We start from the raw sequence: 27425 nt of genomic DNA on the forward strand, positions 1-27425 counted from the left end.
AACCACCTAAGGAAACCATAGGTTTAACACCTAAGATTGAAAATATTCATACTCAGCCGTGCACGGTGGCTCATGCCTCTAATCCCAGCACTTTGGGAGGCCAAGGCGGGCAGATCACAAGGTCAGGAGTTCAAGACCAGCCTGTCCAACATGGTGAAACTCTGTCTCTACTAAAAATACAGAAATTAGCTGGATGTGGTGGAGGGCACCTGCAGTCACAGCAACCAGGGAAGCTGAGACAGGAGAATTGTTTGAACCCAGGAGGTAGAGGTTGTAGTGAGCCAAGATCGCACCACTGAACTCCAGAGTAGGCGACAAGGACTCTGCCTCAAACAAAAGAAAGAAAAAAAGAAAATATGCATATTCGAGGAGATGTAGGGGTGCAGTAGAGTTTAAAAAAAAAGAAATACATACCCTGATAAGAAATTCCCCTTCTAGATATATATCCAAACGAAATGCACACACATTGTGCACCAAAACACATATACAAGAACGCTCACACCCATATGAACTGTAATAACCTAAATGTCCATCACCAGTAAAATAAATTGGTGTATTTTAAAAGATTATTCAACAATGAAAATAAACATACTAGAAATACATGCAATATAAATTTCAGCATTTAAGAAAAGCAACCACGCCTGAAAAAATGCATAGTATGTGATTCCATCTGCATGTTGAATAAAACAGACAAAACCAAATTATAGTGTTTAGGGATATTAAGTTAGGCGACAAAACCTTTTGTAAAAAAGCAGGACAATGATCAGCACTAAAGTATAAATTTTTTTTATTTTTAAGGGAAAAGGGATGGTTAGAGGCCTGAAGGACTCATAAAAGAGGCTTCTGGGAAGTTGAAAATGTTCCATTTCTTGGTTTGAGTGATGGTTAAACGAGTATTTGCTTTGATAAATCACTGAGCCATGTTATCACTTTGTGTACTGTATGTTTCTGTATGAATATTACTTTTCCAATTTTAACGAAAGGCTAAAAGATCCTATTTTATACAAGATACATCAGAGAGCATATAGTAATATCGTTTTTTTTTTTGGAGACAGAGTCTTGTTCTGTCACTCACACTGGGGTGCAGTGGCACAATCTCGGCTTACTGCAAACTCCACCTCCCCAGGTTCAAGCGATTCTCCTACCTCAGTCTCCCAAGGAGCTGGGACTACAGGCACGTGCCATCACACCTGGCTTATTTTTTGTATTTTTAGTACAGTCAGGGGTTTCATCATGTTAGCCAGGATGGTCTCGATCTCCTCACCTAGTGATCCACCCACCTCTGCCTCCCTAAGTGCTGGGATGACAGGTGTGAGTCACCGTGCCTGGCCAGTAATATCTTTTATTTTAGAATAAACAAAGACACAAGTAAGTAAAAATTTCAATAAAAAATAGCAAGTGAAGGAAAATGTCAATACTAGAAGAAAAAATTTTAATGCAAAGAAGAGTTACCATTTACTATGTCCTTAATATTCCCATAGTGATAAATGAGAAAAGTAAGGCTTATAAAAGTAATGAAAACAAAATTACATACTATGCAACAGAGCTACAATTCAAACCAAGGATTATATCTTTATAAAAATCAACATTAACACTACTATAGATGCAAACACCCTAAAAAACAAATTCCACATGCTATTAATCCTACAGTGTGTCCTTTATCATTCCTTTCTGTAAGTTTTGAGCTTTTCCGGTTTCCTTCTCCCCACCCCCTACTTAGTGCTAAAGGAATTCTAGCAGCCCTTGTAATCTCTCGGTTAAAACTCTCAGAAATAGGAGAAAAAATAAGTTCCCTGTTCCCTGTAACTGCAGAAAAACAGTGTTCCGCATAAAAGCCAGTTCTGACAAAGTGGCATCATGAAAACTTAATTGTCGACCTATTATCCTATCTAGTATAGAGATATCAAAAAATATGTAATCCTACCCTAGTTTCTGGTATCAAACAGTCTTTGAGGCCGGGCGCAGTGGCTCATGCCTGTAATACACCAGCACTTTGGGAGGCCAATGTGGGTGGGTAACAAGGTCAGGAGTTCAAGACCAGCCTGGCCAATATGGTGAAACCTCGTCTCTACTAAAACTACAAAAATTAGCCAGGCATGGTGGTGCATGCCTGTAGTCCCAGCTACCTGGGAGGCTGAGGCAGGAGAATCGCTGGAACCCAGGAAGCCAAGGTTACAGTGAGCCAAGATCGTACCACCGCACTGCAGCCTGGGCAACAGAGCAAGACTGCATCTCAGGCCAGGCGCAGTCACTCATGCCTGTAATCCCAGCACTTCAGGAGGCCGAGGTAGGCAGATTACCTGAGGTCAGGAGTTGGAGACCAGCCTGTCCAACATGGTGAAACCCCGTCTCTATTTAAAAAAAAAAAAAAGACTGCATCTCAAAAAAAAAAAAAACAAACAAAAAACAGTCTTTGCTAGTACATTTGTAAAAAGCAGAAGCAGTCTTAGGATGCTGAAAATTCAGAAATTGTTACTGTGTTCCCCTGTATGTCACTTAAGCCCTACAAGCTTGTGCCTTTGACCCACATCTCCAACTTAATCATTTGTCTAAGGCATATTTTATGTGAAATTATTTTATTAAGCAGCATTTGCACTTCTTTCTCCTCCATAATAAATCCCTTGTCTCTATTGTATTCTTTATAAATTAATAAAAGGTGTTACGTATGAGATGACAAATTGAGGGAAAGAGCTGAAGGCTGAGGAAGGATAAGCTAAAATCAAATATAACTCAACAAAAGTATGATTAACGGGCCGGGCGCGGTGGCTCAAGCCTGTAATCCCAGCACTTTGGGAGGCCGAGGCGGGTGGATCACGAGGTCGAGAGATCGAGACCATCCTGGTCAACATTGTGAAACCCCGTCTCTATTAATACAAAAAAATTAGCTGGGCACGGTGGCGCGTGCCTGTAATCCCAGCTACTCAGGAGGCTGAGGCAGGAGAATTGCCTGAACCCAGGAGGCGGAGGTTGCGGTGAGCCGAGATCGTGCCATTGCACTCCAGCCTGGGTAACAAGAGCGAGACTCCGTCTCAAAAAAAAAAAAAAAAAAAAAAAAAATAGTATGATTAACTTCCATTTGGGTCTCAGTGGAGTAACTTGTGTGCCTATGTGTTCTATTTCTCTAAGCTGGGTTAAATGTTAGTAAGCTGCACTTGCAAAGTGGAAAAACTACATAAAGATCTTTGTTGTTATGTTCTTGTGGGTGCAAGCTGTTATTAAAGAATGGATCCATATAACAGGTGGAATAATATTTGGGCAAACTGATCAATTTCCTAAAACTCAGAGTTAGTTAAGAATTGAAGTTCTAGTTAAGAATCTCCTTAAATTGTTGAGATTAAAATAAATGTATGGGCTTGATGTTATTATCAGATTTGAACCTTAATCTGATACGTTAAGAATTTTCTTTGTTGATAATTCCAACCCAGAGCAGAGTGTGTTTTCCTGAGATGCAATTTCATGATTCTAGATTCAGGTTCTAAAAAATAACACTCACCAGTAGAGCACAGTGGCTCACACCTGTAATCCCAGCACTTTGGGAGGCCAAGATGGGCAGATCACGAGGTTGAGAGATCAAGACCATATGGGCCAACAAGGTGAAACCCCATCTCTACTAAAAATACAAAAATTAGCTGGGCATGGTGGTGCGTACCTGCAGTCCCAGCTATCCGGAAGGCTGAGGCAGGAGAATCATTTGAACTTGGGAGGCAGAGGTTGCAGTGAGCTGAGATAGTGCCACTGCACTCCAGCCTGGCAACGGTGCAAGACTCCGTTTCAAAAAAATAAAAAATAAAAAAAAATAACACTCACCATCTGACAAAGTTACCTTTCCTCAATAAAGTGAGGAAATCGACCAGGCACAGTGGCACACACCTGTAATCCCAGCATGCTGGGAGGCCAATGTGGGTGGATAGTTTGAATCCAAGGAATTCAAGACCAGCCTGGGCAACATGGTGAAACACTGTCTCTACCAAAAACACAAAAATTAGCCAATCTTAAAATAAATAGATTTTTTTCTTTAAGTGAGGAAATTATCCTAGGAAATAAACAGAATGGGGTCATTTCCAGGATCCCAGGAAATGATATAAACATGTTCTCTTCTGAATGTGTGATTTACTATAATAAACTGAGAGCGATATTCAATAATGTCAGTCCTTATCTGCCTTGCCTTAAACGTTAATGAGATATTTTCTTTTCTTTACAAAGGGTTGCCCTAAAATGTAATACTATTTTTTTCACTGTAAAATATAGTTCTATTCATTCCTGTGAAATTCAGAGATTCAGAAACAGAGACCTCATCCTATTGAAGCCAAAACAGCCACAAGCTCCCACTTTGCAAGAAAAGAAATGGACATATAAAAATTATCAGAATTGGCTGGGCGCGGTGGCTCACGCCTATAATCCCAGCACTTTGGGAGGCTGAGGCAGGTGGATCACAAGGTCAAGAGATTGAGACCATCCTGGTCAACAAGGTGAAACCCCGTCTCTACTAAAAATACAAAAATTAGCTGGGCATGGTGGTGCGTGCCTGTAGTCCCAGCTACTCGGGAGGCTGAGGCAGGAGAATTGCTTGAACCCAGGAGGCGGAGGTTTCGGTGAGCCGAGATTGTACCATTGCACTCCAGTCTGGGTGACAACAACAGCAAAACTTCGTCTCAAAAAAAAAAAAAAAAAATTATCAGAGTTTCTACAATTACCCACTAGGGGAAATTAATGTGTTTTACAATCATTTGTACGAGCGTGGAAAAATCTGAAATTTAAAGGCCCTAAAGTATCTCAAATGCAAAGACTTGCCTATTTTAATTGTTTAAACAGACCATTAAATATTCATATAAACTTTAGAAAGAATGGTCAAGACTCCAAAAACTGTCAGAAATCATGCCACAACTTCTAACGCTTCAAACATCACCAGCCCTTTTAGAAAAACTCTACACGATAAAATAAATAAAAAGAACTGTATGTTATTTATGTACACTAAAATATTAACTATATGAAAAAATTAGCTTGCAGAGAACCAATCTAAAATATTTTTATAAGAAAAAAACACCAAATAGAGAGTTACTTCATTGAGTTATTATTCTCAGAAAAGTAACGAATACAGATAGTATTACAGTATTACGGTGTTCAAAAAATAGATTATTAAACCGTATGTTAACTTCGGTTTAACGGCCTGAGTTGAGTTGCAAGATAAAGAAAACTATGCAGATTGACAACAACCCACCAGTTAGCAGACATATAAAGGCTGAAAAAAAAGGTAAAACACAATCTAAGCCTAAACCTTTCTGTTTAGTGAAGGATAACTTTACAGGTTGGGCAACAGTGTAACCCCATCTCTACAAAAAAAAAAAAAAAAAAAAAAAAAATTAATTTAGCCAGGCATGGTGACACACACCTGCAGTCCCACATACTTGCTTGGGAGGCTGACGTGGGAGGTTCACTTCAGCCTGAGAGGTCAAGGATACAGTTATCTATTATCACGCTACTGCACAGCAGACATGTCTCTCAAAACCAAAACCAAAACAAAACAAAGGCCAGGTGTGGTGGCTAATCCTAGCTACTCAGGAGGCTGAGGCATGAGAATTGCTTGAACCCGGGAGGCGGAGGCTGCAGTGAGCTAAGATCACACCACTGCACTCCAGCCTAGGTGACAGAGTGAGACTGTCTCAAAAAACAGACAAAGAAAGAATAAAACGCTTGTTAACAATAACTTTTAAAGATATAATAAAGTCTTTAACAAGCCTTCCATACTACACCATTAACCAAAATTTAGTACAAATAAATTCAAGAATTAGTTTAATCCAGGTTTACATAATACCTGATTAAATAAATCCTTTGATAATTTCCTGAATTTCAAATTTCAAAATTATATGCCCTCTCCAAAATTACAGTGTAAAATAAAAATGTTATCCCAGCATTTCAGTTCACTAAATTGAGATATTTTTCTCAGAGAATGCTAAACTGCATAAAACTTCCTATCAAACAAGTAAGTTCAATCAGAATAACAGGATCACTTAAGTATGTAATAACAGCAAAAGTTAGTAAAAGCCACCAGTCACTACATACTTTATATGTCAACTGCAACATTATGAGCTTAAAATCTTTCTCATTTTAAACCTCACAACAATGCTCTAAGGTAGATGGATACCATCAGCATTCCTACTTTGCAAATTTAAAAAATTAAGGCTTAGATCATGCACAGTGGCTCATACCTATAATCCCAACACTACAGAAGGCCGAGGTAGGAGGATCACCTGAGGTTTGGAGTTTGAGACCAGCCTGGCCAACATGGTGAAATCCCATCTCTATTAAAAATATAAAAATTAGTCAGGCATGGTAGCACATGCCTGTAGTCCCAGCTACTCGGGAGGCTGAGGCAGGAGAATTGCTTGAACCCAGGAGGCGTAGGTCACAGTGAGCAAAGACTGCACTCCAGTCTGGGCAACAGAGCCAGGCACAATCTCAAAAAAAAAAAAAAAAAAAGCTACATTATTAATCTACATGCTAGTACTACTATATGTAATATTTTCAACCTATCAAAAAGCACGGAATTTTTGAACTAAAAATGACCTTGATACTAATCATTTATTTCAAATTTCAGTAACATCAGTACTCTTTCCTGTGTACTGCATCACTGCAAAGTGCGTATCATTGGAAGCAATGCAACAAAATATTTGGTTGAGTCCCTTTGCACCCAATATTTTTATTTTATTGATAATTAAAATTATCTAATATTAGTTATTAACTAAGGTAATTCCATTACACAAGATTTCAGGTTTAGTAAAGGTACACTGAATTTTTGCTTTGCCAGTTTTTTTAAATGATGACCAGAATAGGTTATTAAAGGCTGAATTTTAATATACAGGTATTAAAAAGTATCTTTCTTTCTGTACCTACTGTGCTTCACAGTAACTGACATTCACAGGATACAGAAGAATTAACTTCTTTTCAAAGACAAGAAGAAATGTCATATCTTCATGTGTAATACAGAGATAATTCAGGCATACTATAATAGTAACCTAAACAACTATCATTTACAGTAACCAAAAACCTAAAATTTCAAAAATTTCCCAGGACAGAATCCCAGGGAAAGCAAGTGTAAAATGGCCTGGGAAACATAGTAAAACTGTCTCTTAAAAAAGTACAAAAATTTAGCCAGGCATGGTGGTGCGAACCTGTAGTCTCGGCTACTCATGAGGCTGAGGTGGGAGGATCAACCTGAACCGCCAAGGTCACAGCTGCAGCCTGGGCAACAGAGTGAGACCCTCTCTCAAAAAAAAAAAAAAATTACAATTAAAAAATAAAAATTAAAGTTTTGTGCACAGTCACTTATCTCATAATTTAGATCACAGGTAATTATGGTCATGGCCCCTTTTAACTTTAAAACAGGTAACTTTTAATTTTATTCAAATTATAATCTTAATAAAGACCATTAAAACGGTTTCTGTACTCATTTTGTCAAAAAAAAAGTAAACATGAAAATCATTCAAAACCTTCCTTTTCAGAGTATAAAAATTCATGTTACTGATATGCTAGACACTGCTCCCTAGATTAAGATCAATTCAAAACGATACTTACATTAGACACAACTGTAATAAACGCATGTGCTATAAGAAATGGCAAAGTTTCAGGAGTTCCATATTCAAAGCAATCCTTCATGAGAGAAAGGCCATTTTTCCCACAAAACAAACATACATAACGAAGCAAATGCAATGGTACTTCTACATCCTGGGAAAATAAAAAAAAACAAGTCTTTATTTGAAAACATAAGAATAATTTTTATCTTATTAGCAATACTGAAGAGATACTGATGAGACAAACTGAAAAGACTCATGAACAAACAGATAAAAACATGAGGAAGGCTTTGTTGAAAAAAATAAAATCTTCCACAAAAGTTAGAATAAAAAAAGGTAAAACACTTACATTCATATCACAGAATGCCCCTAATATGTTACTTTCTTGAGTTGATATATCCTAATTAAAAAAAAAAGCAAATAAAATTAGGTTACAATTACTAATCTTTAAAAAATGCAATTCTACAAAAGATTGATTTTATAAAAACTGAATAAATGGATTTTGCAATTGCTCCTCATAAACAATGATACTAACTGAAGCTTATATGATTCAACTCCAAGGTGTATTTAGTCCTTATTTTAAAAAATCATTCCACAGTATATAATAAATACTATTTTGACTTATTAAACATAAAGCAATCTTGTCTTAAAAATCAGTGTTTAAAATCCCAGCACTTTCGGAGGTCGAGGCCAGTGGATTACCTGAGGTCAGGAGTTTGAGACCAGCCTGATCAACATGGTGAAACCCAGTCTCTACTAAAAATACAAAAATTAGCCAAGAGTGGCAGCAGGCACCTGTAATCCCTGCTACTCAGGAGGCTGAGGCACAAGAATCGCCTGAACCCAGGAAGCGGAGGTTACAGTGAGCCAATTTTGCACCACTGCACTCCACCATGGGCAACAGAGCAAGACTCTGTCTCCAAAAAAAAAAAAGCAATGTTTAAAATAAAAACCAAGGTACTTCTGATAAAAATACATTATCGTTAAATGGTTTTTGAGTTTTGAAGTTTCTCAACAGACTTTTTCATGGGTTTTGAAACTCTGTTCTGGAACTCCCTATAGGTATACTGAAGAGTTCCACAATGTGCTTTCCATGCCTAAGATGTAAGCTGCCTAAAAGCAGTCATCCATTGTTGGTGAGTATGTAAGTTTGTATAAACTTTTTGGAAGGTAATTTGGCAATATTCATCAATATTTAAAATGCACATTCCCTTTGACCCAGCAATTCTAAGAATTTGTCCTAAGGAACTAATCATAGTAGTGCTGGAAAACGTGTGTAACAATGCTCATTAACCCACAATTAGAAACACTGATATCCATCAATTTGGTAACTAAATTAATGGTGGCATAACCATTCCAGAGTAGTAGGTAACTCTTAAAAATAAGGTGAAATGGGCATGAAGGATCTTTGAGGGAAGATGGAAATAGGAAATACTCTAAAATTAGAATGTGATGAAGGTTGTACAACCCTATAAATCTACTATAAATAAATTGTATACTTTAATCCAGTGATTTTTATGGTATACAGGTTACACCTTTAAAAGGATGTCTAAAAACAAGGTAGAATCTGGGGCTGGGCGAGGCAGCTCACGCCTGTAATCCCAGCACTTTAGGAGGCCAAGGTGGGCAGATCATCTGAGGCCAACAGTTCAAGATCAGCCTGGCCAACATGGTAAAACCCTGTCTCTAAAAAAAATAATAAATAAAAATATGGTAGAATCTTATGTACAAACAAAACATCTGTGTTACATTTTTTAAAGGAGAATTTATTATGATCTGATGTTAATTTTTATATGTTTGGAAATATCTGAACTTGTTAATGTGTTTTTTTGAGAAGAAAATGAAGAAAAAAAAGTTCAAAGGCCTTTTAGTCTGCAATTTGTATATTCTGTATTTTCCACACTAAGGCCAAGCACAGTGGCTCACATCTGTAATCCCAGCACTTTGGGAGGCCAAGGTGGGCAGATCACTTGAGGTCAGAAGTTTGAGACCAGCCTGGCCAATATAGTGAAACCCTGTCTCTACTAAAAGTACAAAAATTAGCCGGCCATGGTGGTAGGTGCCGGTAATCCCAGCTACTTGGAAGCCTGAGGCCAGAGAAGTGCTTGAACCCAGGAGGTGGAGGTTGCAGTGAGCCAGGATTGTGCCACTACACTCCAGCCTGGGCGACAGAGTGAGACTCCATCTCAAAAAAAAAAAAAAACAAGTACAAAATTTAGCCAGGTATAGTAGCACAATGCCTGTAATCCTAGCTACTAGGGAAGCTGAGGCACAAGAATCCCTTGAACCCAAGAGGTGGAGGTTGCAGTGAGCCGAGATGATGCCACTGCACTTCACCTTGGGCAACAGAGCGAGACTCTTACTCAAAAAAAAAAAAAAAAATTGCTTTAGGTTGGGCATGGTGGCTCACACCTGTAATCCCAGCACTTTAGGAGGCTGGAGCAGGAGGACTGCTTGAACCCAGGGGTTCAAGATCAGTCTGTTACATGCAGGAGAAACCCAATCTCTCCAAAAAAATTAAAAAGTTAGCCAGGCATGGTGACACATGCCTGTGGTCCCAGATACTCAGGAGGTTGAGGCGGGAGAAGTGCATGAACTCGTGAAGTCTAGGCTGCAATGAGCCATGTTCATGCCACTGCACTCCAGCATGAGTGACAGGGTGAGACCTGGTGAGAGACAGAAAGTGAGGGTGAAGATAGAAAGAGAGGGAGGAGAGGGAGGAGAGGGAGAGAAGGGGGAGAGAAAGGGAGAGGGAAAAGGAGGGGAAAGGGGGAATGGAGAAAGGGAAGGGAGAATGAGGGAGGGAGAAAAAAGGAGGAGAAAACATTGCTTTTATGATCAAAAAGCTACCTAGAAACTTTCATCTGAAAAAAGCTACCGAAGAAACCCATTCATTCATTGCCATCACCTATTTTAGACATTTAAGTTCCATGGTTGAAATAAAGTTTGAAAACCATTGATTGAAAGCAATCACACAGAACTCAGAACATTTCAAAATAAACAAAAAATGTCCTTAGAGAAATCAATTCTCAAAGTAAGTGTACTGAACCTCCTAAATCCACTCCTAGCTATGACCGCTGGGGCCAGAAGTAAAACTTTATGTTAGTTTCAACAAATCTTTTCATGGTCTTCAAAAAGTCCAGAATTTAAGACCTCCTATGGCACTGTTAAATACAGAATCATGGACCAGGTGAACCATGCTAGAATACTAGAGCCAAGATTTCTAGTGCCTAAACATGGACACAGTAAAGAAATCTCCTCACAGAGTTCTATCCTGATGTGCATTGTTACTCAGATTTGATTACATATATCTATTTTGGTGATTCAGAGGAACTGTTTTATCACTTTATATTTCTAATCTGAATATATAAAGCTAGTATCCTAGAATGTTATAATCCCTTTTTTAAAGTAGTATATAAAAAATTAACACAGATCTATAGGGTAAAAAAACACTAAGAACAACACTAGGTAGAGGGCCAAGGTGGGCAGATCACAAGGTCAGGAGTTTGAGACCAGCCTGGCCAACACAGTGAAACTCAATCTCTACTAAAAATACAAGAACATTATTAGCTGGGTGTGGTGGCAGGCACCTGTATTCCCAGCTACGTGGGAGGCTGAGGCAGGAGAATCACTTGAACTCGAGAGGTGGACGGTGCAGTGAGCTGAGATCACACCACTGCATTCCAGCCTCGGCAACAGTGTAAAATTCCATCTCAAAAAAAAATAGTAATAAAATAAAATAAAAAAGGTGAATTAACAATACTTTTCAAAAGCTCTTATTTTAGGTAATCTCTGAGAAAGGCCTTAATAAAATTATCAATGATTTTTATTTTATTTTTTTCTCTAGGGTAGCCTTCTCTGCACTAACAATCAATGATTTTAAAGTTTTGGGGTTTTTCCTCAAAAACCGCACATTTACTAAATGAGATGATCCCATACTATTTGTAGCAGAGAAAGTTGATTAAGAGAGAAAAAAAGAAATAAATGAGTAACTACAGAGGAAGGGCAATTCTATGTATAATTAAGCAAATGTGCCTCCATGATGAAGCCATGAAGAACTAAAGGTCTGAAATAAAATTTTTGCTTAAAAAGTTGGTGATGTTGGAATTAGCATCGTCGATAACTGTACAATGTTGGAAATATTCTAAAAAATACTAAATTGACTGGGCATGGTGGCCCATGCCTATAATCCCAGCACTGTGGGAGACAGAGGCAGGAGGATTCCCTGAGGCCAAGAGTTTGAAACCAGCCCGGGCAACAGAGCAAGACCTCTCCTCCTCAAAAAAATTTAAAAACTAGTCTAGGCATGGTGGCTCACACCTATAATCCCAGCATTTTGGGAGGCAAGACAGGTGGATCACCTGAAGCTGAGAGCTTAAGACCAAGCTGACCAACATGGAGGGACTCCATCTCTACTAAAAATACAAAATTAGCTAGGCGTGTTGGCACATGCCTGTAATCTCAGCTACTTGGGAGGCTGAGGCAGGAGAATTGCTTGAACCCAGGAGGCTGAGGCCGTGGTGAGCAGAGATTGCACCATTGCACTCCAGCCTGGGCAACAAGAGCGAAATTCCGTCTAAAAAAAAAAATTAAACTAGCCAGGCAGGGGGCATGCACCTGTATTCCCAGCTACTTAGGAAATTGAAGGATTACTCGAGCCTAGGAGGGCCAAGGCTACAGTGAACCATAATGTACCAGTATACTACTCCAGCCTAGGTGACAGAGGAAGACCCTGATTCAAAAATTTTAAAAATCACGTATATGTTTCATCCGTCTGATCATACCATTCATATATTTAACATAAATGCAGTGGTTTCTCTCCTTTCTACTTTTTAAAATGTTTTTTAAGATAAGGTTCCACTCTGTCATGCAGTGGCATGATCACAGCTCACTGCAGCCTTGAAGTCTTGGCTCAAGTGATACTTCTGCCTCAGTGCCCAAGTAGCTGAGATTACAGGTGTATACTACTATGCCCAGCTAAATTTTTTTTTCTTGTAAAGATGAGCTCTTGCTATGTTGCCCAGGCTAGAGTTGAACTCCTGGCCTCAAGTGTTCCTCTTGCCTCAGCTTCCTAAAATGCTGGGATTACAGCTGTGAGCCACTGCATCTGGCCGTATCATTTTTATTATCTTTTCCCCTTTACTTAGAAAAAAACTTACAACACTAGGGCAATATCTCATTTCACAGAATTATACATACTGATTCAGGATAAAAAAATGCAACTAGCATAGCAAGGCACCATGGCTCATGCCTATAATCCCAGCACTTTGGAGGTCAAGGCAGGAGGGTCACCTGAGGCAAAGAGTTGGAGATCAGCCTCGGTAACACAGATAAACCCCTTGAAAACATAATAAATTTAAAATCTCTTTAAAAATAATAAAATAAAAATAAACTTAGCGAGGCACTGTGGTGAGTGCCTAGAGTCCAAGCTACTAAAGAGGCTGAGGTGAGTGGACACTTTGAGCCCAGGAGTTCAAGGTCACGGTGACCTATGATCACACCACTGCACTCCAGCCTGGGAGACAGATCAAGACCCTGTCTCTCAAGGGTAAAAAAATACAATCAACTAGGCCGTTCTCCATTTTTATCCTGAATTAATATTACTTATGTCCAATTACTTAAGCTTTTAAAATATCAGTTTTGATGAGGACAGTAAGAAAGAGGAGAAAGAAGGAAGGCAGAGAAGGAGGGGCTCCAAATTCCCATATTATTTAGAATACAATAATTAGTTCAAAATGATTTACTAGTGTAGTAGGAAAAAAACCTGGATTCTAGGACTCTCTTCAGCAATATGCCCGATCAAATCTCTTAATCTCTCTAGGCCAGTTGCTTTTTCTATAAAATACATGTTGAGTAGGTTCTAAAGACACAGCTATCAAAATACCAACTCATGAGTTTTGAATCTTGTCCCTCTAAGAATTTTGGCCATGTTGTATCTCTTTAAAAAATATTAACTAAAAATCAAGATCAAAGGCTTGAGAAAGTATAGCACAGCAGTACAAAGAAAAGACTAAATTGACTACTTCCTCAAAGAAAAGTGGGATAAAAATCTCTAGTAAGCTGTATTGCATTTCATAGTAATTTGTTTGCTTTAAAATAATTGTGTGTATATACACACAAATTTATACATATATATAATTTTTATAACATGTATGCTACCAGGTCTTTGATCTAAGACCATTTGAAACAGTTGACCGTTACGACATTTAATTAAATGGCCATTGGGATAGAAACTAGAAATAGAGTACTTGTAACAGATCATTATTAAGATAACAGAAATCTGGGAAACAACTGCTAAGAAAAAAAATTAAAGAGGCACTATATCTAAGATATTAATAGAATTTGGTATAAGGAAGTTACTCTTTTACTTTATTCTATAGGTATTTTTTGTTAGAATTTTACCTCAAAAACCTCATGAAACCATTGCTTTCAACCAAGCAGTAGCATAAAATACTCAAGCACAGGAATAACAAAGTACTTTAAAACAAAGTACAAGACTAACTATGCCTATATTTAGAGATTACCATTTTTGAAAATGAGAAAGAAAAAACACTGATGAGCAAGTTGATTTTAGGAACAAAGCAGCAGATTCAATATTGCTTATAGTTCTATATCATTAACAAATTTTTAATTGAAAAAAATTATTTCTGTATGAATTTCACATATCTATGTCCCTAATCAAACTATTTTTAGCATCTTACAATTACCAAGTTAAGACACTAAAGCACTATGTAGACGGTGTTTATAAGATTAAATTTTTCAAGTTTGTCTGATGGAACTCTTTTGTTGAATAAGATTCTGAGATGACTTTTTCAGAATATTTAATATATTTTATATCATGGTAAGAGACTGTTTCATGGTTTCTACACTTGAAGATCATAGGCTAAGATGACAGCACAACCTGATTTAAAAAAATTTTTAAGACACATCTTTGAAAATTTATATCCAAATCTGATTTTAAATACTCTTTTTTTTTTTACCCCTCAGAGCAGGAGTGAGTGAAAGTTTATTAAAAAGCCAGTAAGGGAAAGAAAATAAAGGAGGACAGGAAGTAGAACTTGGAAGAGGGCCAAGGGAGTGACTTGAGAAACCAAGAGCACTTGATTTTAAATATTCTTACAAAGAAATCTAAGAGGGAAAATGTATGCCCTCAGCTATGTTTTCAATTAAGTCTTAATTTGACGTGAAAATATCCCAGTAAAGGACTATTATTTTCCAGATGAAGAAAGAGAAGTTTTGAGAAGTATAGAGTTTACAGAACAAATAAGCTAGAGAAAAGGCAGATTTAAAAAAAAAAAAATAGTAGATCCTCTAATGCCCACAGATCTTCATATCCCAGGATGCACAGGAAACAGAATGTATAAGATAGAAAATGAAATTTTATCTCTCCTCCCTCCAGAAATGGAGTCTACTTCACTACCCCTTTGAATCTGGACTGCCCTTGGAAACCGCTTTAAATAACAGAAAGCAGTACAATGGAATATGGCAGAATTATACTATGCCATTTCAAAGGCTGTACCATAAGAAGCCTTACAGCTTCCACTTTTGCCTTTCCAGAGCACTGCTAATCCTACTATTTAAGGAAGCCAATCTACCTGAGTGGAAAATAAGCCATGTGGAGAAAAATAAGAGGAGCCTCAGATAATAGCCAGTACCAACTGCCAGACACACAAGTGAGACCCCGACCTTACCTAGCCAGTTCTCAAAGTAAATTCACCTGCATAACTCAGTCCACACAAAACTAGCAAATGAACCACCTGTGAGAATCGTGAATAATAATAAACCACTGTTGGGTTAAGTCATTAATATATTACCACATGATTATCTCAATATCCACTATGCCTAAAAAGAAATCATTTAGCAACCTAAGGTAGGTTGCTAAATACTTGGAAATACTTGCCAAAGTATCACCAATAGAGGCAAGCATCTTAACTTACGAAAGAAAATGCTATTATCTGAAACTACTAATCACAGATAATATGATAAGCTTTTTTCTTGATGAAAGCAAATTCGGGTCTGCAGATTGCTTCTAAGAATGAAATTTAAAATTCCATGTGTTTATTTTCCCGCAACTATTATTGATTAAAAGAGTCATAAAAGAAGCATAGATCTATACCAGTAAAATGTTTAGTTCAGTAACAGTTTAATTTCTGAGTACAATGTATAAATCTTTCCTTGATAAGATGAACTATGCCAAGCAAATTTTCAGCACAAAATGCTAAAGAAATGTTCTGGAGAAACATGAAATAACTCTGGCGACAATAATGATTTTCCGCCAGCAAAAACGTATTTATCAGTGAGAAACAGACTGTCAAGCTAAGACTTGATATTAATCAAAATTCACACTATTTTTACATACCTCAATAGTAGGGTGAGTATTATGCTTGTAAGCAGTATATAAGGGAAACTGAATTTGAAAAATTTTTGCCACACATAGTAAGAGTTTTTCCTTCTCATCTGTACTCCATAAAGTAAAAAGATCAGAATTCTTTGAAGATTCCTCCTCAGTCAGATTACAAATTCTTGTAGAGGTTGATTTTTTTTCTATTGATTTTTGTCTTTCTGTACTTCCTTCATTACACTCTCTATCTATATTCAGTGGTTCTTCTGCTTGATTACTCTCATCTTGCCACGTAGAATCTATGTTAATTGTAGTACAATGTTTACAAAGCTGGTCCCGGAGTACTTGAACTTGGGCAATTACTAGGTTAATAAGTGCACACACTACTTGGTTAAAAATCTCCAAATGCTTATATTCCTTGAAGCAGCATAGACATTGCCTATAAGAGAAAAAAAAATTGAATAAATTAATAATACAGCAGTAGTTGTATTTTTCAATGATATAAAAAAAGGTCAGCAAATACTAAGTTATTTCTAGACTTGTTTTTATTTTTTCCTGCCTGCTGGGGTACACCTTAATAACAAAGATAGCATCGCAACAACAACTGGTATTCTACACAGTATAAACTCATCATGTTAGGTTTACAGCTATTATCTTCAGTTTTATTTATAGATTTATCTGTCCTTCTACACAAGTAACTATTTAAAAACACGAATTGTGGCATTTTGTTTCTCCATTATCAAGTACTCAGTATATGTTTATCAAGTTATTAGGAAACTGGCTCTAACAAAGTATCTTATTAGTAAAGCTAGCTGGTTATTTAAGGGGTTTTGTTGTCAACCAATAAAACAGCCACATTTGTAAATTAATGTCCTTGAAGGCTACTTGGGAAGGGTGCACTATTTGGCAAATCAAATTGTTTAGGAACAAAACACACACACACACACACACACACACACACACACTCACACTCTCTCTCTCTCTTGCTCCTGTAAAAATTACATATTTTATATATATTATATAAAACCAGGCCAGGCACAGTGGATCAGCACTTTGGAAGGCCAAGGGGTGGCAGATTACCTGAGGTTGGTAGTTCGAAACCAGCCTGACCAACATAGAGAAACCCCGTCACTACTAAAAAAAACAAAATTAGCTGGGCGTGGTGGTGCATGCCTGTAATCCAAGCTACTTGGGAGGCTGAGGCAGGAGAATTACTTGCACCTGGGAGGTGAAGGCTTCGGTGAGCTGAAATCTCTCCACTGCACTCCAGCCTAGGCAACAACAGCAAAACGCCGTCTCCAAAAAAAAAAAAAAAAAAGCATTGGCCAAATGCGGTGGCTCACGCCTGTAATCCCAACACTCAGGGAGGCCAACGCTGGTGGATCATTTGAGGTCAGGAGTTCGAGACCAGCCTGACCAATATGGTGAAACCCTGTCTCTACTAAAAATACAAAAAAAAAAAATTACCCAGGCATAGTGGCAGGCACCTATAATCCCAGCTATTTGGGAGGCTGAGGCAAGACAATCACTTGAACCTGGGAGGCAAAGGTTGCAGTGAGCCGAGATTGCACAACTGCACTCCAGCCTCAGCAACAAGAGCACAATTCTGTCTCAAAAAAAAAAAAAGAAGTATTACAAACAAATCCAGTTCTCCTTATACATGTTCAGTTAGTAACACAATGCCTGGCATATGTATATAATTAAAAGGATCTCAGCCAGGTGCAGTAGCTCACACCTGCAATCCCAACACTTTGGAATTCCAGGAGTTCAAGACAAGCCAGGGCAACATAATGAGACCCTGTCTCTACAAAAATAAAAAATAAAAGAATTAGCTATGCATCATAGTTTGTGCCTGTAGTCCCAGCTATTCAGGAGGCTTGAGCCCAGGGGGCTAAGACAGCAGTGACCCGTGATCATGCATGAGTGACAGAGTGAAACCCTATCTCAAAAAAAGGCAGGGAAGGCTCTGGTGAATCAATAGGTAAATAATAAACACACAAGTACCTGGTTCTAATAATACCTGTATCCAATGACAGATGATAGTTAAGCAACTATAATTTATAATCTACACCTAGTAATAGCATCAAATCAAAACATCTATATTGTAGTCTGAATAGATCACCAGCTCCCTGTATGATCATATAGAAATAATTTTATTTCTCCAAGTGTGAATTTGAAGTACAGTCACAAATTACTTGATATTCTTCTGTGTAGATGGGACTCACTTCTAGTGAATAGAATGTGGTGGAAGTGACAATGTGTGACATCTGAGACTAGGTAATAAAAGACTACTTTTTGCTCTTCTTTTTACTTATTTTTACTCACTTCTGCCTTGCTCTCTTTTGGATCACTTACTCTAGGGGAAGCCACTTATCACAGAAAAGTAAGTAGCCCAAAGAGGATTCCACATGAGAAAGTACCAAGACCTTCCATTAACAATCAGCACTGCCGGGCGTGGTGACTTACCCTGTAATCCCAGCACTTTGGGAGGCTGAGGCAGACGAATCACTAGGTCAGGAGTTCAAGACCAGCCTGGCCAATATGGTGAAACCCTGTCTCTACTAAAAATACAAAAATTAGCTGGGCATGGTGGTGGGCACCTGTAATCCCAGCTACTTGGGAGGCTGAGGCAGGAGAATCTCTTGAACCAGGGAAGCGGAGGTTGCAGTGAGATGAGATCATGCCACTGGACTTCAGCCTGGGCAAGAAGAGTGAAACTCTTGTCTCAAAACAAGAACAAAAAACAAACAAACAAACAAAAAAAAAAACAACCAGCACTGAGGCCGGGTGCAGTGGCTCACAACTGTAATCCCAGCACTTTGGGAGGTTGAGATGGGTGGATCGCCTGAAGTCAGGAGTTCGAGACCAGCCTGGCCAACATGGTGAAACCCCATCTCTACTAAAAATACAAAAATTAGCCAGGCATGGTGGAGGGCGCTTATAAGTAACAGCTACTCAGGAGGCTGAGGCAGGAGAATCGCTTGAACAGGGGAGGCAGAGATTGCAGTGAGCCAAAACTGTGCATTCTAGACTGGATGACAAATCGAGACTCCATCTCAAACAATAAAAAAAAGCCAGGCCTGATGGCACATGCCTGTAGTCCCAGCAACTCGAGAGGCTGAGGGACTCGCTTGAATCCAGGAGGCAGAGGTTGCAGTAAGCCGAGATCATGCCACTGCACTCCATCCTGGGTGACAGAGCAACACTCCGTCTCAAATAAAAAAAATAAAATAAAAAAATAAAACTACCAGTACTAACTTGATCACTATCTAAAGGAAGCCAACTTGGAAATATATCCTCTAACCCCACATAAGCCTTTACATGACTATCACCTGGCCAACACCTTGACTAAAACATTATGAGAAACCCAACCCAGAACCAAACAGCTAAAGGACTCCCAAATTCCTGTCCCATTGAAACTCTGAGGATAATAAATGTTTACTGCTGTTTTAAGATACAGTATTGATTTTGGAGTATTTCTGTCACACAGAAATATATAAATAATGAATCACACCTTTTTTATCTGTGGCAAAATGAAATAAAAAGGTTTTTATTTTTACCTCTAACGCCTCTTCCAGCTTTATAATTCTATAGTATCACAATTCCCACAAGAAGAAAAATAAATATATTTCTCCTACAGTTCTTCTGATTAACAACTTCTTCCTCTGATGTTTAGGAAAAATCAGGTTAAAAGGAAGAGGTCAGGCCAGGTGTGGTGGCCCACACCTGTAATACCAGCACTTTTGGGAGGCTGGGGCACACAGTTCACTTGAGGTCAGGAGTTCAAGACCAGCCTGGCCAACATGGTGAAACCCTATCTCTACTAAAATTTAAAAATTAGATGGCTATAGTGGTGCACCTGTAATCTCAGCTACTCAGGAGGCTAAGGCAGGAGAATCAATTGAACTCGGGAGGTGGAGGTTGCAGTGAGCTGAGATCATGCCTCTGCACTCCAGCCTGGGTGACAGAAGAAGAGACTCCAACTCAAAAAAACAAACAAAAACAAAGTGAGAGGTCATAAACTTGAGTGTTGGGGTGGTGCACTGTCTCAGCCTGTAATCCCAGAACTTTGGGAGGCCGAGGTGGGCAGATGACTAGAGGCCAGGAGTTCGAGACCAGCCTGGCCAATAAAGCTAAGCTTGGTTTCTACTAAAACACAAAAATTGGCTAGGTACAGTGGCACACACCTGTAATCCCACCTACTCAGGAGACTGAGGCACGAGAATTGCTTGAACCCAGGAGGTGGCGAGTGCACCACTGCACTTCAGCCCGGGGGACAGAGGGAGGTGGTCTCAAAAAACTTGAGCATCTTTCCCTTACTCAAAATGGAATCTGAAACTAGAAAAAGATCTTGAAGTCAGATTTGGATGGAGAAAGCTCAAGATTCAGCCAAATTTACTTTTAAAATAAGTGTTAGACAATGAGCATTAGGCCAGGCACAGTGGTTCCCAGCACTTTGAGAGGCCAAGACGGGCAGATCACAAGGTCAGGAGTTCAAGACCAGCCTGACCAACATGGTGAAACCCCGTCTCTACTAGAAATACAAAAATTAGCCAAGCATGGTGGCACACACCTGTAATCCCAGCTCCCCGGGAGGCTGAGGCAAAAGAATCACTTGAACCCAGGAGGCGGAGGTTGCAGTGAGCCCAGATCACGCCACTGCACTCCAGCCTGGGTGACAGAGCAAGATTCCATCTCAAAAACAAGAAAGAAATTTAGAGGAAATAGACAAAATACAAAAAGAAAAAACAGATTTTAGCTGTAATTTATATCCTGAGAGATATAAGATACTAGGTTACTAAAATAAGAATGAAATGCTATGAAAATATAAATTCAGTGCTTTCCCTAAGCGGCCTGAGGAAATCTGTGAAAATGGTTCGCTATTCACTTGACCCGGAGAATCCCACAAAATCATGCAAATCAAGAGGTTCCCACTAGTGTCCATTTTAAGAACACTCCTGAACTCTGTCTCAAAAGAAAAAAAAAAAAAAGAACACTCCTGAAACTGCCCAAGCCATTGAGGATATGCATATATGAAAAGCTATGAAGATCTCAAAGAGTCACTTTACAGAAACAGTGTGTACCATTCTGACGTTATAATGGTGGAGTTGGCAGGTGTGCCCACGCCAAACAGTGTGACTGGACACAAGGTCAATGGCCCAAAAACAGTGTTAAATTTTTGCTGTATACACTTAAAAATGCAGAGAGAAATGCTGAACTTAAGGGTTTAGATGTAGATTCTCTGGTAATTGAGCATATCCAAGTGAACAAAGCACCTAAGTTGCACTGCCAGACCTACAGAGCTTGTGGTCAGATTAACCCATACATAAGCTCTCCCTGCCACATTGAGATGATCCTTTCTGAAAAGGAACGGACTTGTTCCTAAACCAGTAGAGGAGGTTGCCCAGAAGCAAAAGATATCCCAGAAAAAACTGAAGAAACAAAAACTTATGGCACAGGAGTAAATTCGGCATTAAAATAAATACAATTAAAAGAAAAAAATACATACATAAATTCAGATTACAAAACAGAACACTTTTTGGGTCAGTGAGCCAAATTAACAGTAACAAAATTCAGAGCACTGTAATGTATACAAATACGTATCATATCAAAGGATGTACATACCTTTTTGTATATACATCATTTACAATTTAAAAATGAATTAAAACTATAGGACTTTGTAAAATTCAACAAAAGGTCCACAAAAGGGAATAATGAAACCTCCCACAAAATAGAAAAAAGTATTAATAATGGAGATGAAAGGCCTGGCCCAGTGGCTCAAACCTGTAATCCCAGAACTTTAGGAGGCTAAGGTGGGAAGACAGCTTGAACCCAGGAATTCAAGACCAATAAAAAAAAAAATTAGCTGGCCGGGCACGGTGGCTCACGCCTATAATCCCAGCACTTTGGGAGGCCGAGGCGGGTGGATCATGAGGTCAAGAGATCGAGGCCATCCTGGTCAACATGGTGAAACCCCGTCTCTACTAAAAATTAGCTGGGCATGGTGGCGCACGCCTGTAGCCCCAGCTACTCGGGAGGCTGAGGCAGGAGAATTGCTTGAACCCAGCAGGCGGAGGTTGCAGTGAGCTGAGATCACGCCATTGCACTCCAGCCTGGGTAACAAGAGCAAAACTCTGTCTCAAAAAAAAAAAAAAAAATTAGCTAAGCACAGTGGCACATGCCTGTGGTCCCAGTTACTTGGGAGGCTGAGGTGGGATAATCACCTGAGCCCAGGAAGTCAAGGCTGCAGTAAGCCATAATCACACCACTGCACTCCAACCTGACCAACACAGCAATCCCATCTCAAAAAAAAAAAGGGGGGGGGAGAAGAGGAGAGAATATAAAAAGGAAGTAATCAAGAAGGGTACAATATCTGACTGACTAATATACTTCCAGGAAGTTAGAGCAATAAATATGGAGGTAAGGAAATTATAAAGTAAAATTTTAACAACTGAAAGGCCCACCAAAACAGACAAAATTTCTGAAGCTGAGGAGGGATAAAGATCCTAAAAGTTTTCAGGGTGGGTGATTATGAGTATCAAAGAGGCCAGGCACAGTGGCTCATGCCTATAATCCCAGCACTTGAGGCCAAGGCGGGCGGATCATGAGGTCAAGAGATCGAGACCATCCTGGCCAATATGGTGAAACCCCGTCTCTACTAAAAATACATAAATTAGCTGGGTGTGGTGGCGGTGTCCCTGTAGTCCCAGCTACCCAGGAGGCTGAGGTAGGAGAATCGCTTGAACATGAGAGGTGGAGATTGCAATGAGCTGAGATTTCGCCATTGCACTCCATCCTGGGGACAGAGAAAGACTTAGTCTCAAAAAAAAATAAAAAAATAAAAGAGAATCAAGGAAAAGCACAAGAATAAAAGTAGCTCCTGCTTCTCCAAAGCAACACTGGAACCTAGAATACAATGGATTAATACTTCCGAAATTCTGCAAGCAATTTTCCACCTATTATTCTGTATCCAATAAGATCTATCAATAAATATAAGGGTAGGATAGACATTTCAGGCCTGGAAGGTCTAACAAACGTATCCCCACGTAACCTCTCTCAGAAAAGATGTCCTCCTCAACAAGGAAGCAAACTAAAAATATGACAAAATGGAATCTAGGAAATTTGGAGATCCAAGAAAGGAGATGCTACCAGTGGAGGGTGTCCAGGTAACAAAGAACTGGACAAAAGCACAAACAATGCAAGGAAAGAATGAAGCAACAAAAGCAGAGATCTGCTGAAAATGAAAGCACACTCCACAGGGTGGGAGCAGTCAGAGCAAGGGGGTCAAGGGCCCAGTTACAGAATTTTCTGGTTTTTAAATACCCTCTAGAGGTTTCCTGTTGGTTACTTGGTGTACACCCTACCTAAATGATGTAGTGGGCCATGGTCAGCCTCAAGTTACAAAGTTTCACCCTAAGCAAACATCTGATTGGTTTCAGAAAGTGAACAATCAGAGGCTGAAGTAAAGTTACAAAGTTATATTCCTATGCAAACAAAGACTTGGCCTGCCACCAGCCCAATTAGTTGTAGGAAGAGACCAATCAGAGGTAATTTCAATTTTTCACCTGCCACAGAGAAAAGTTTAACAAGGCTGTCAAAGGGGTAGCCTCTGGTCTTTTTGTTATATGGGCATTGAATCTTGATTTTCCTTTTGATTTAGTTCTATAAACACAGCATGAATGGGCCTAGGTTCCCTGCCTGCAGACCCTAAGGTTTTCCTACCTCAGAGACAAGCAAAATGAACTATAACGATGAGATCTGAAGGGAAGGTAGTTTACTAACTCTGAAAGCAATCAATACTCTCTAGGGTTATGGCCAGGGGTTGGGGGGATAGATCACCTAATGATGCATAGGTTATGAGCGTTTGAGAATTAAGTGATCCAGACAGACAATTAACTGAATGAAAAAAGATAGTAAACTAAGAAACTGAGAACATGCAAGATATAAAATGAACTAGGGAACCTTTCTTGGCTAATTGCTGAGCAACATTTTTATTTTTAAGAACTACCTTCAGAACTGATAGAACTATACTGAGAGAATTGGGAAGGGTAAAAGAATGAATGAAATTCTTATATATTACAAGTGGAAGTTCATAGCTTATACCGAAAATTGGTAAGATGAAGCAACAGCAACATAAGAAGAGTATTTCAGAATTAGAGAGGTTAATATCAAAACCAACATCTCAAAGAGTTGAAAACAGAAAGAGGAGGAGACAGCAGACACAGGGACTTTTTTATTATAGCATTTCCCTACTAACATTTTTTAAATTCTGTATTACTTGTGTTGGTACATCAATATCATACATAACCTTCCGCCATCTGAGCTTACCTTTATTTTCTTCTCAGTCTTATCCCTGTTATTTCTAGCCTGACAAAATTATCTAAGTGGAATTATATGCTGCTCGCCTAAATGAAATGTACTCACATTTTTAAAATGAAATAAGAATTTCTGAATACCTCAAATAAAGTATGTAGCTTTAATTTAAAAATCAATATTAAGTAAACATTCATGAGGAATCCTTATGTCAAAATAAAATTATTTCCAGGCTAGGTTTTAGAATTCCATCCAGCAACAAATATTCCAATGGCTCTAACATCATTTTTCCTAGCCCAGTTCTGCGGAAAGCATGAAAGGACTATTACTCCACAGTATTCAACCTCACCAAAAATTGTTTTATGCATGAGCTAACTTATGAAAAGCAGTACTTTAAATAGCAGTCAATATCAACAGTCCATTGGTCAAATTTCTTGATGCCAAAACAAAAGGCAGAGACTTAAAGGGTGGACCACATACATTTAACCTATTTCAAAGCAATGGCTTCTAAAACTATTCTAAAAAATAGCATGTATTAAAACAATGAAAAAATAAAAGCTTCAAACATTAAGCACAAATAACAAATATAAAAGGTACTACTTTTAGCCTGGAAACCTGACAGAGAACCTCACCCTGGCTGGTGTCAAGAGTTCTTATACAGAAGAAATTCCTGAAATAAGTTAAAAAGTTGATAGGTAGGAGACAGCAAAGAGCTTTAAATACCTGCTAAGGAATGTGGAATTTCCAAGGTATAAACTTAACTCAGTTTTGTAATAAGCTTAAAACAAGCAAAAAATAAAAACCAAAATAAGCACAGCATGAAGAACTATGCTCTGTCAGTGCTTTTGTCATACATGGCATTCCTTTGAGGACCCTTATATGCACTTTCCCTAATTCAGTCTTCAATTTATTCTCCTATTCCTTTTTCTTCCCATCTTCTGAGTTAGTTTTCCTCCTATTCCACTCCCAATCATTAAATTAATAATCTGTTAAACAAACATGTTAATTGTTTTTTTTAAACCATGTGTGTAATGAACCCACCTCCCTAATCTTACAGGGAAAGTCGTGACATCTATATGACTGCTAAACAGAACTTAAAAATGATGACACAGGCTGGGCGCGGTGGCTCACACCTGTAATTCCAGCACTTTGGGAGGCCAATGCAGGCAGATCACGAGGTCAAGAGATCGAGACCATCCTGGCCTACATAGTGAAACCCCATCTCTACTAAAAATACAAAAATTAGCTGGGCGTGGTGACACATGCCTGTAGTCCCAGCTACTTGGGAGGCTGAGGCAAGATAACTGCTTGAAGCCGGGAGGCAGAGGTTGCAGTGAGCCAAGATCTCACCACTGCACTCCAGCCTGGCGACAGAGCGAGACTGTCCCCATCAAAAAAAAAAAAAAAAATGACAGAGATAACACTTGATCACATAGATACTAATCACTAGCTAGTAATTAACTGTACCTGAAAAATCAGACTATGAAGTGTACATATAGTAAAACCACATTTTTGTAAACTTTAAAACTGTACTGTTGACAATCTCACACCATGGATATGCACAGAAAGTTATCAGTTGTTACTCTGAGTGGTAGCATGTTTTCTGTTTTTAACTTCGATTCTCTGTAGTTCCTCAAAGTTTTCCTTTTCTTGCAATGACTATCATTTAAATAAGAAAAAAATACTAAAAAAAATTTTTTTTTGAGACAGTCTTACTCTACCCCCCAGGCTCGAGTGCAGTGGCATGATCTCGGCTCAGTGCAACCTCTGCCTCCCGGGTTCAAGCGATTCTCCTGCCTCAGCCTCCCGAATAGCTGGGGTTACAGGCGAGCACCACCAAGCCTGGCTAACTTTAGTATTTTTAGTAGAGGTGGGATTTCACCATGTTGGCCAGGCGGGTCTAACTCCTGAACTCAAGTGATCCACCCGCCTGGGCCTCCCAAAGTGGTGAAATTACAGGCATGAGCCATCACCCTGGACCTAAAATCTTTGTAATGCTTATAAATATTAAATTCTTGTTAACATACTTTTTTTTGATACAGAGTCTCACTGTGTTGCCCAGGCTGGAGTGCAGTGGCGCAAATCTCAGCTCACTGCAACCTCCACCTCCTGGGTTCAAATGATTCTCATTCCTCAGCCTCCCAAGTAGCTGGGATTACTGGTACACACCACCATGCCTAATTTTTGTATTTTTGTAGAGATGAGGTTTCATCATGTTGGTCAGGCTGGTCTCAAACTCCTAACCTCAGGTGATCCACCCTCACTGGTCTCCCAAAGTGCTGGGATTACAGGTATGAACAACCACGCCTGGCCTAACATACCATTTTCGAAGTGAACACATTCTCTATTACCTATATTCCAGTTAATACACTAGAAAAACAATTTATGGCCACTGATAATCTTCCACTGATAATCTTATGAAAACTTTTTTTCTCCAGCAAACTTATAAATAACATGTTTTATGAAATATCATGGGTTTATCGGTACACTAAGGTTCACTTGTGGACTCACTTGGTCCACGGGCCCCAAATTAAGAATGGCTTTTGCAGATTATCCATGCTTTATTAGTAGCTGTTTATCCCCTTATTAGAACCACAATCTTAATCTAGGCAACAATATTTTCTGAAGCTCAAAAATAATTTAGGGGAGGAAGGGAAGGAGATGAGAATAGACAAAAATTTTCACTACAAAGCACTGTGATCTAAGTAATTCATTTTTACTTCTTCTCCCTTCTATCAGCATGAACAATTAAGAGTGTAACATTCCACTTTTATTACAAGCTAAAAACTGTTCATACTTACTGACAGGTGAGCAAAATTACAAAAATTCAGTGTTCTCCAGCTTAGCCTTCATGCTTTTAAGTATCTTTTAATTTATATTTCATTTTCCAAAACAAATTTTAACAATTATAATTAAAATAGGTGTTTATTAAGTCTTTTTATCAAATACTGTGCTAAGCACTTTGTTTCCTTACATCTCATTAAGGTATTAGTAGCTTTATTATTATATTTTCCCCAATGAGGAGGTGAGAGTTTACAGAAGTTAACTAATTTGTCATAATCATGCGTTCACAGGTGATGAAGCAGGACTAGAATCCATTTCTCTCTAGATCCAAGACCACACTTTTTTGTTGTTGTTGTTTTAAATTTTAAATAGAGACAGGGTCTTACCCTGTAGCCCAGGCTGGTCTCGAACTCCTAAGC

General features: G+C 38.8%; 1 protein-coding gene across 4 annotated transcripts in view; it reads right to left on the reverse strand.

The window, feature by feature from the left end:
* The window catches only part of USP34 (ubiquitin specific peptidase 34), a 292847-nt gene that overhangs the window by 207422 nt on the left and 58000 nt on the right, over positions 1-27425 (reverse strand). For all 4 annotated transcript variants that reach the window (XM_064364160.1, XM_064364157.1, XM_064364159.1 and 1 more), the window contains exons 3-5: positions 15928-16348; positions 7918-7968; positions 7573-7722 (exon numbers count right to left, since the gene is read on the reverse strand). In XM_064364160.1, the coding sequence (XP_064220230.1) occupies positions 7573-7722; positions 7918-7968; positions 15928-16348 (622 nt within the window). The remainder of the gene's footprint in view (positions 1-7572; positions 7723-7917; positions 7969-15927; positions 16349-27425) is intronic.

This window comes from Aotus nancymaae, unplaced genomic scaffold (assembly GCF_030222135.1).
Source record: "Aotus nancymaae isolate 86718 unplaced genomic scaffold, 86718_ANA_hifiasm-v0.15.2.pri h1tg000057l, whole genome shotgun sequence".
Taxonomy (NCBI): Eukaryota; Metazoa; Chordata; class Mammalia; order Primates; family Aotidae; genus Aotus; species Aotus nancymaae.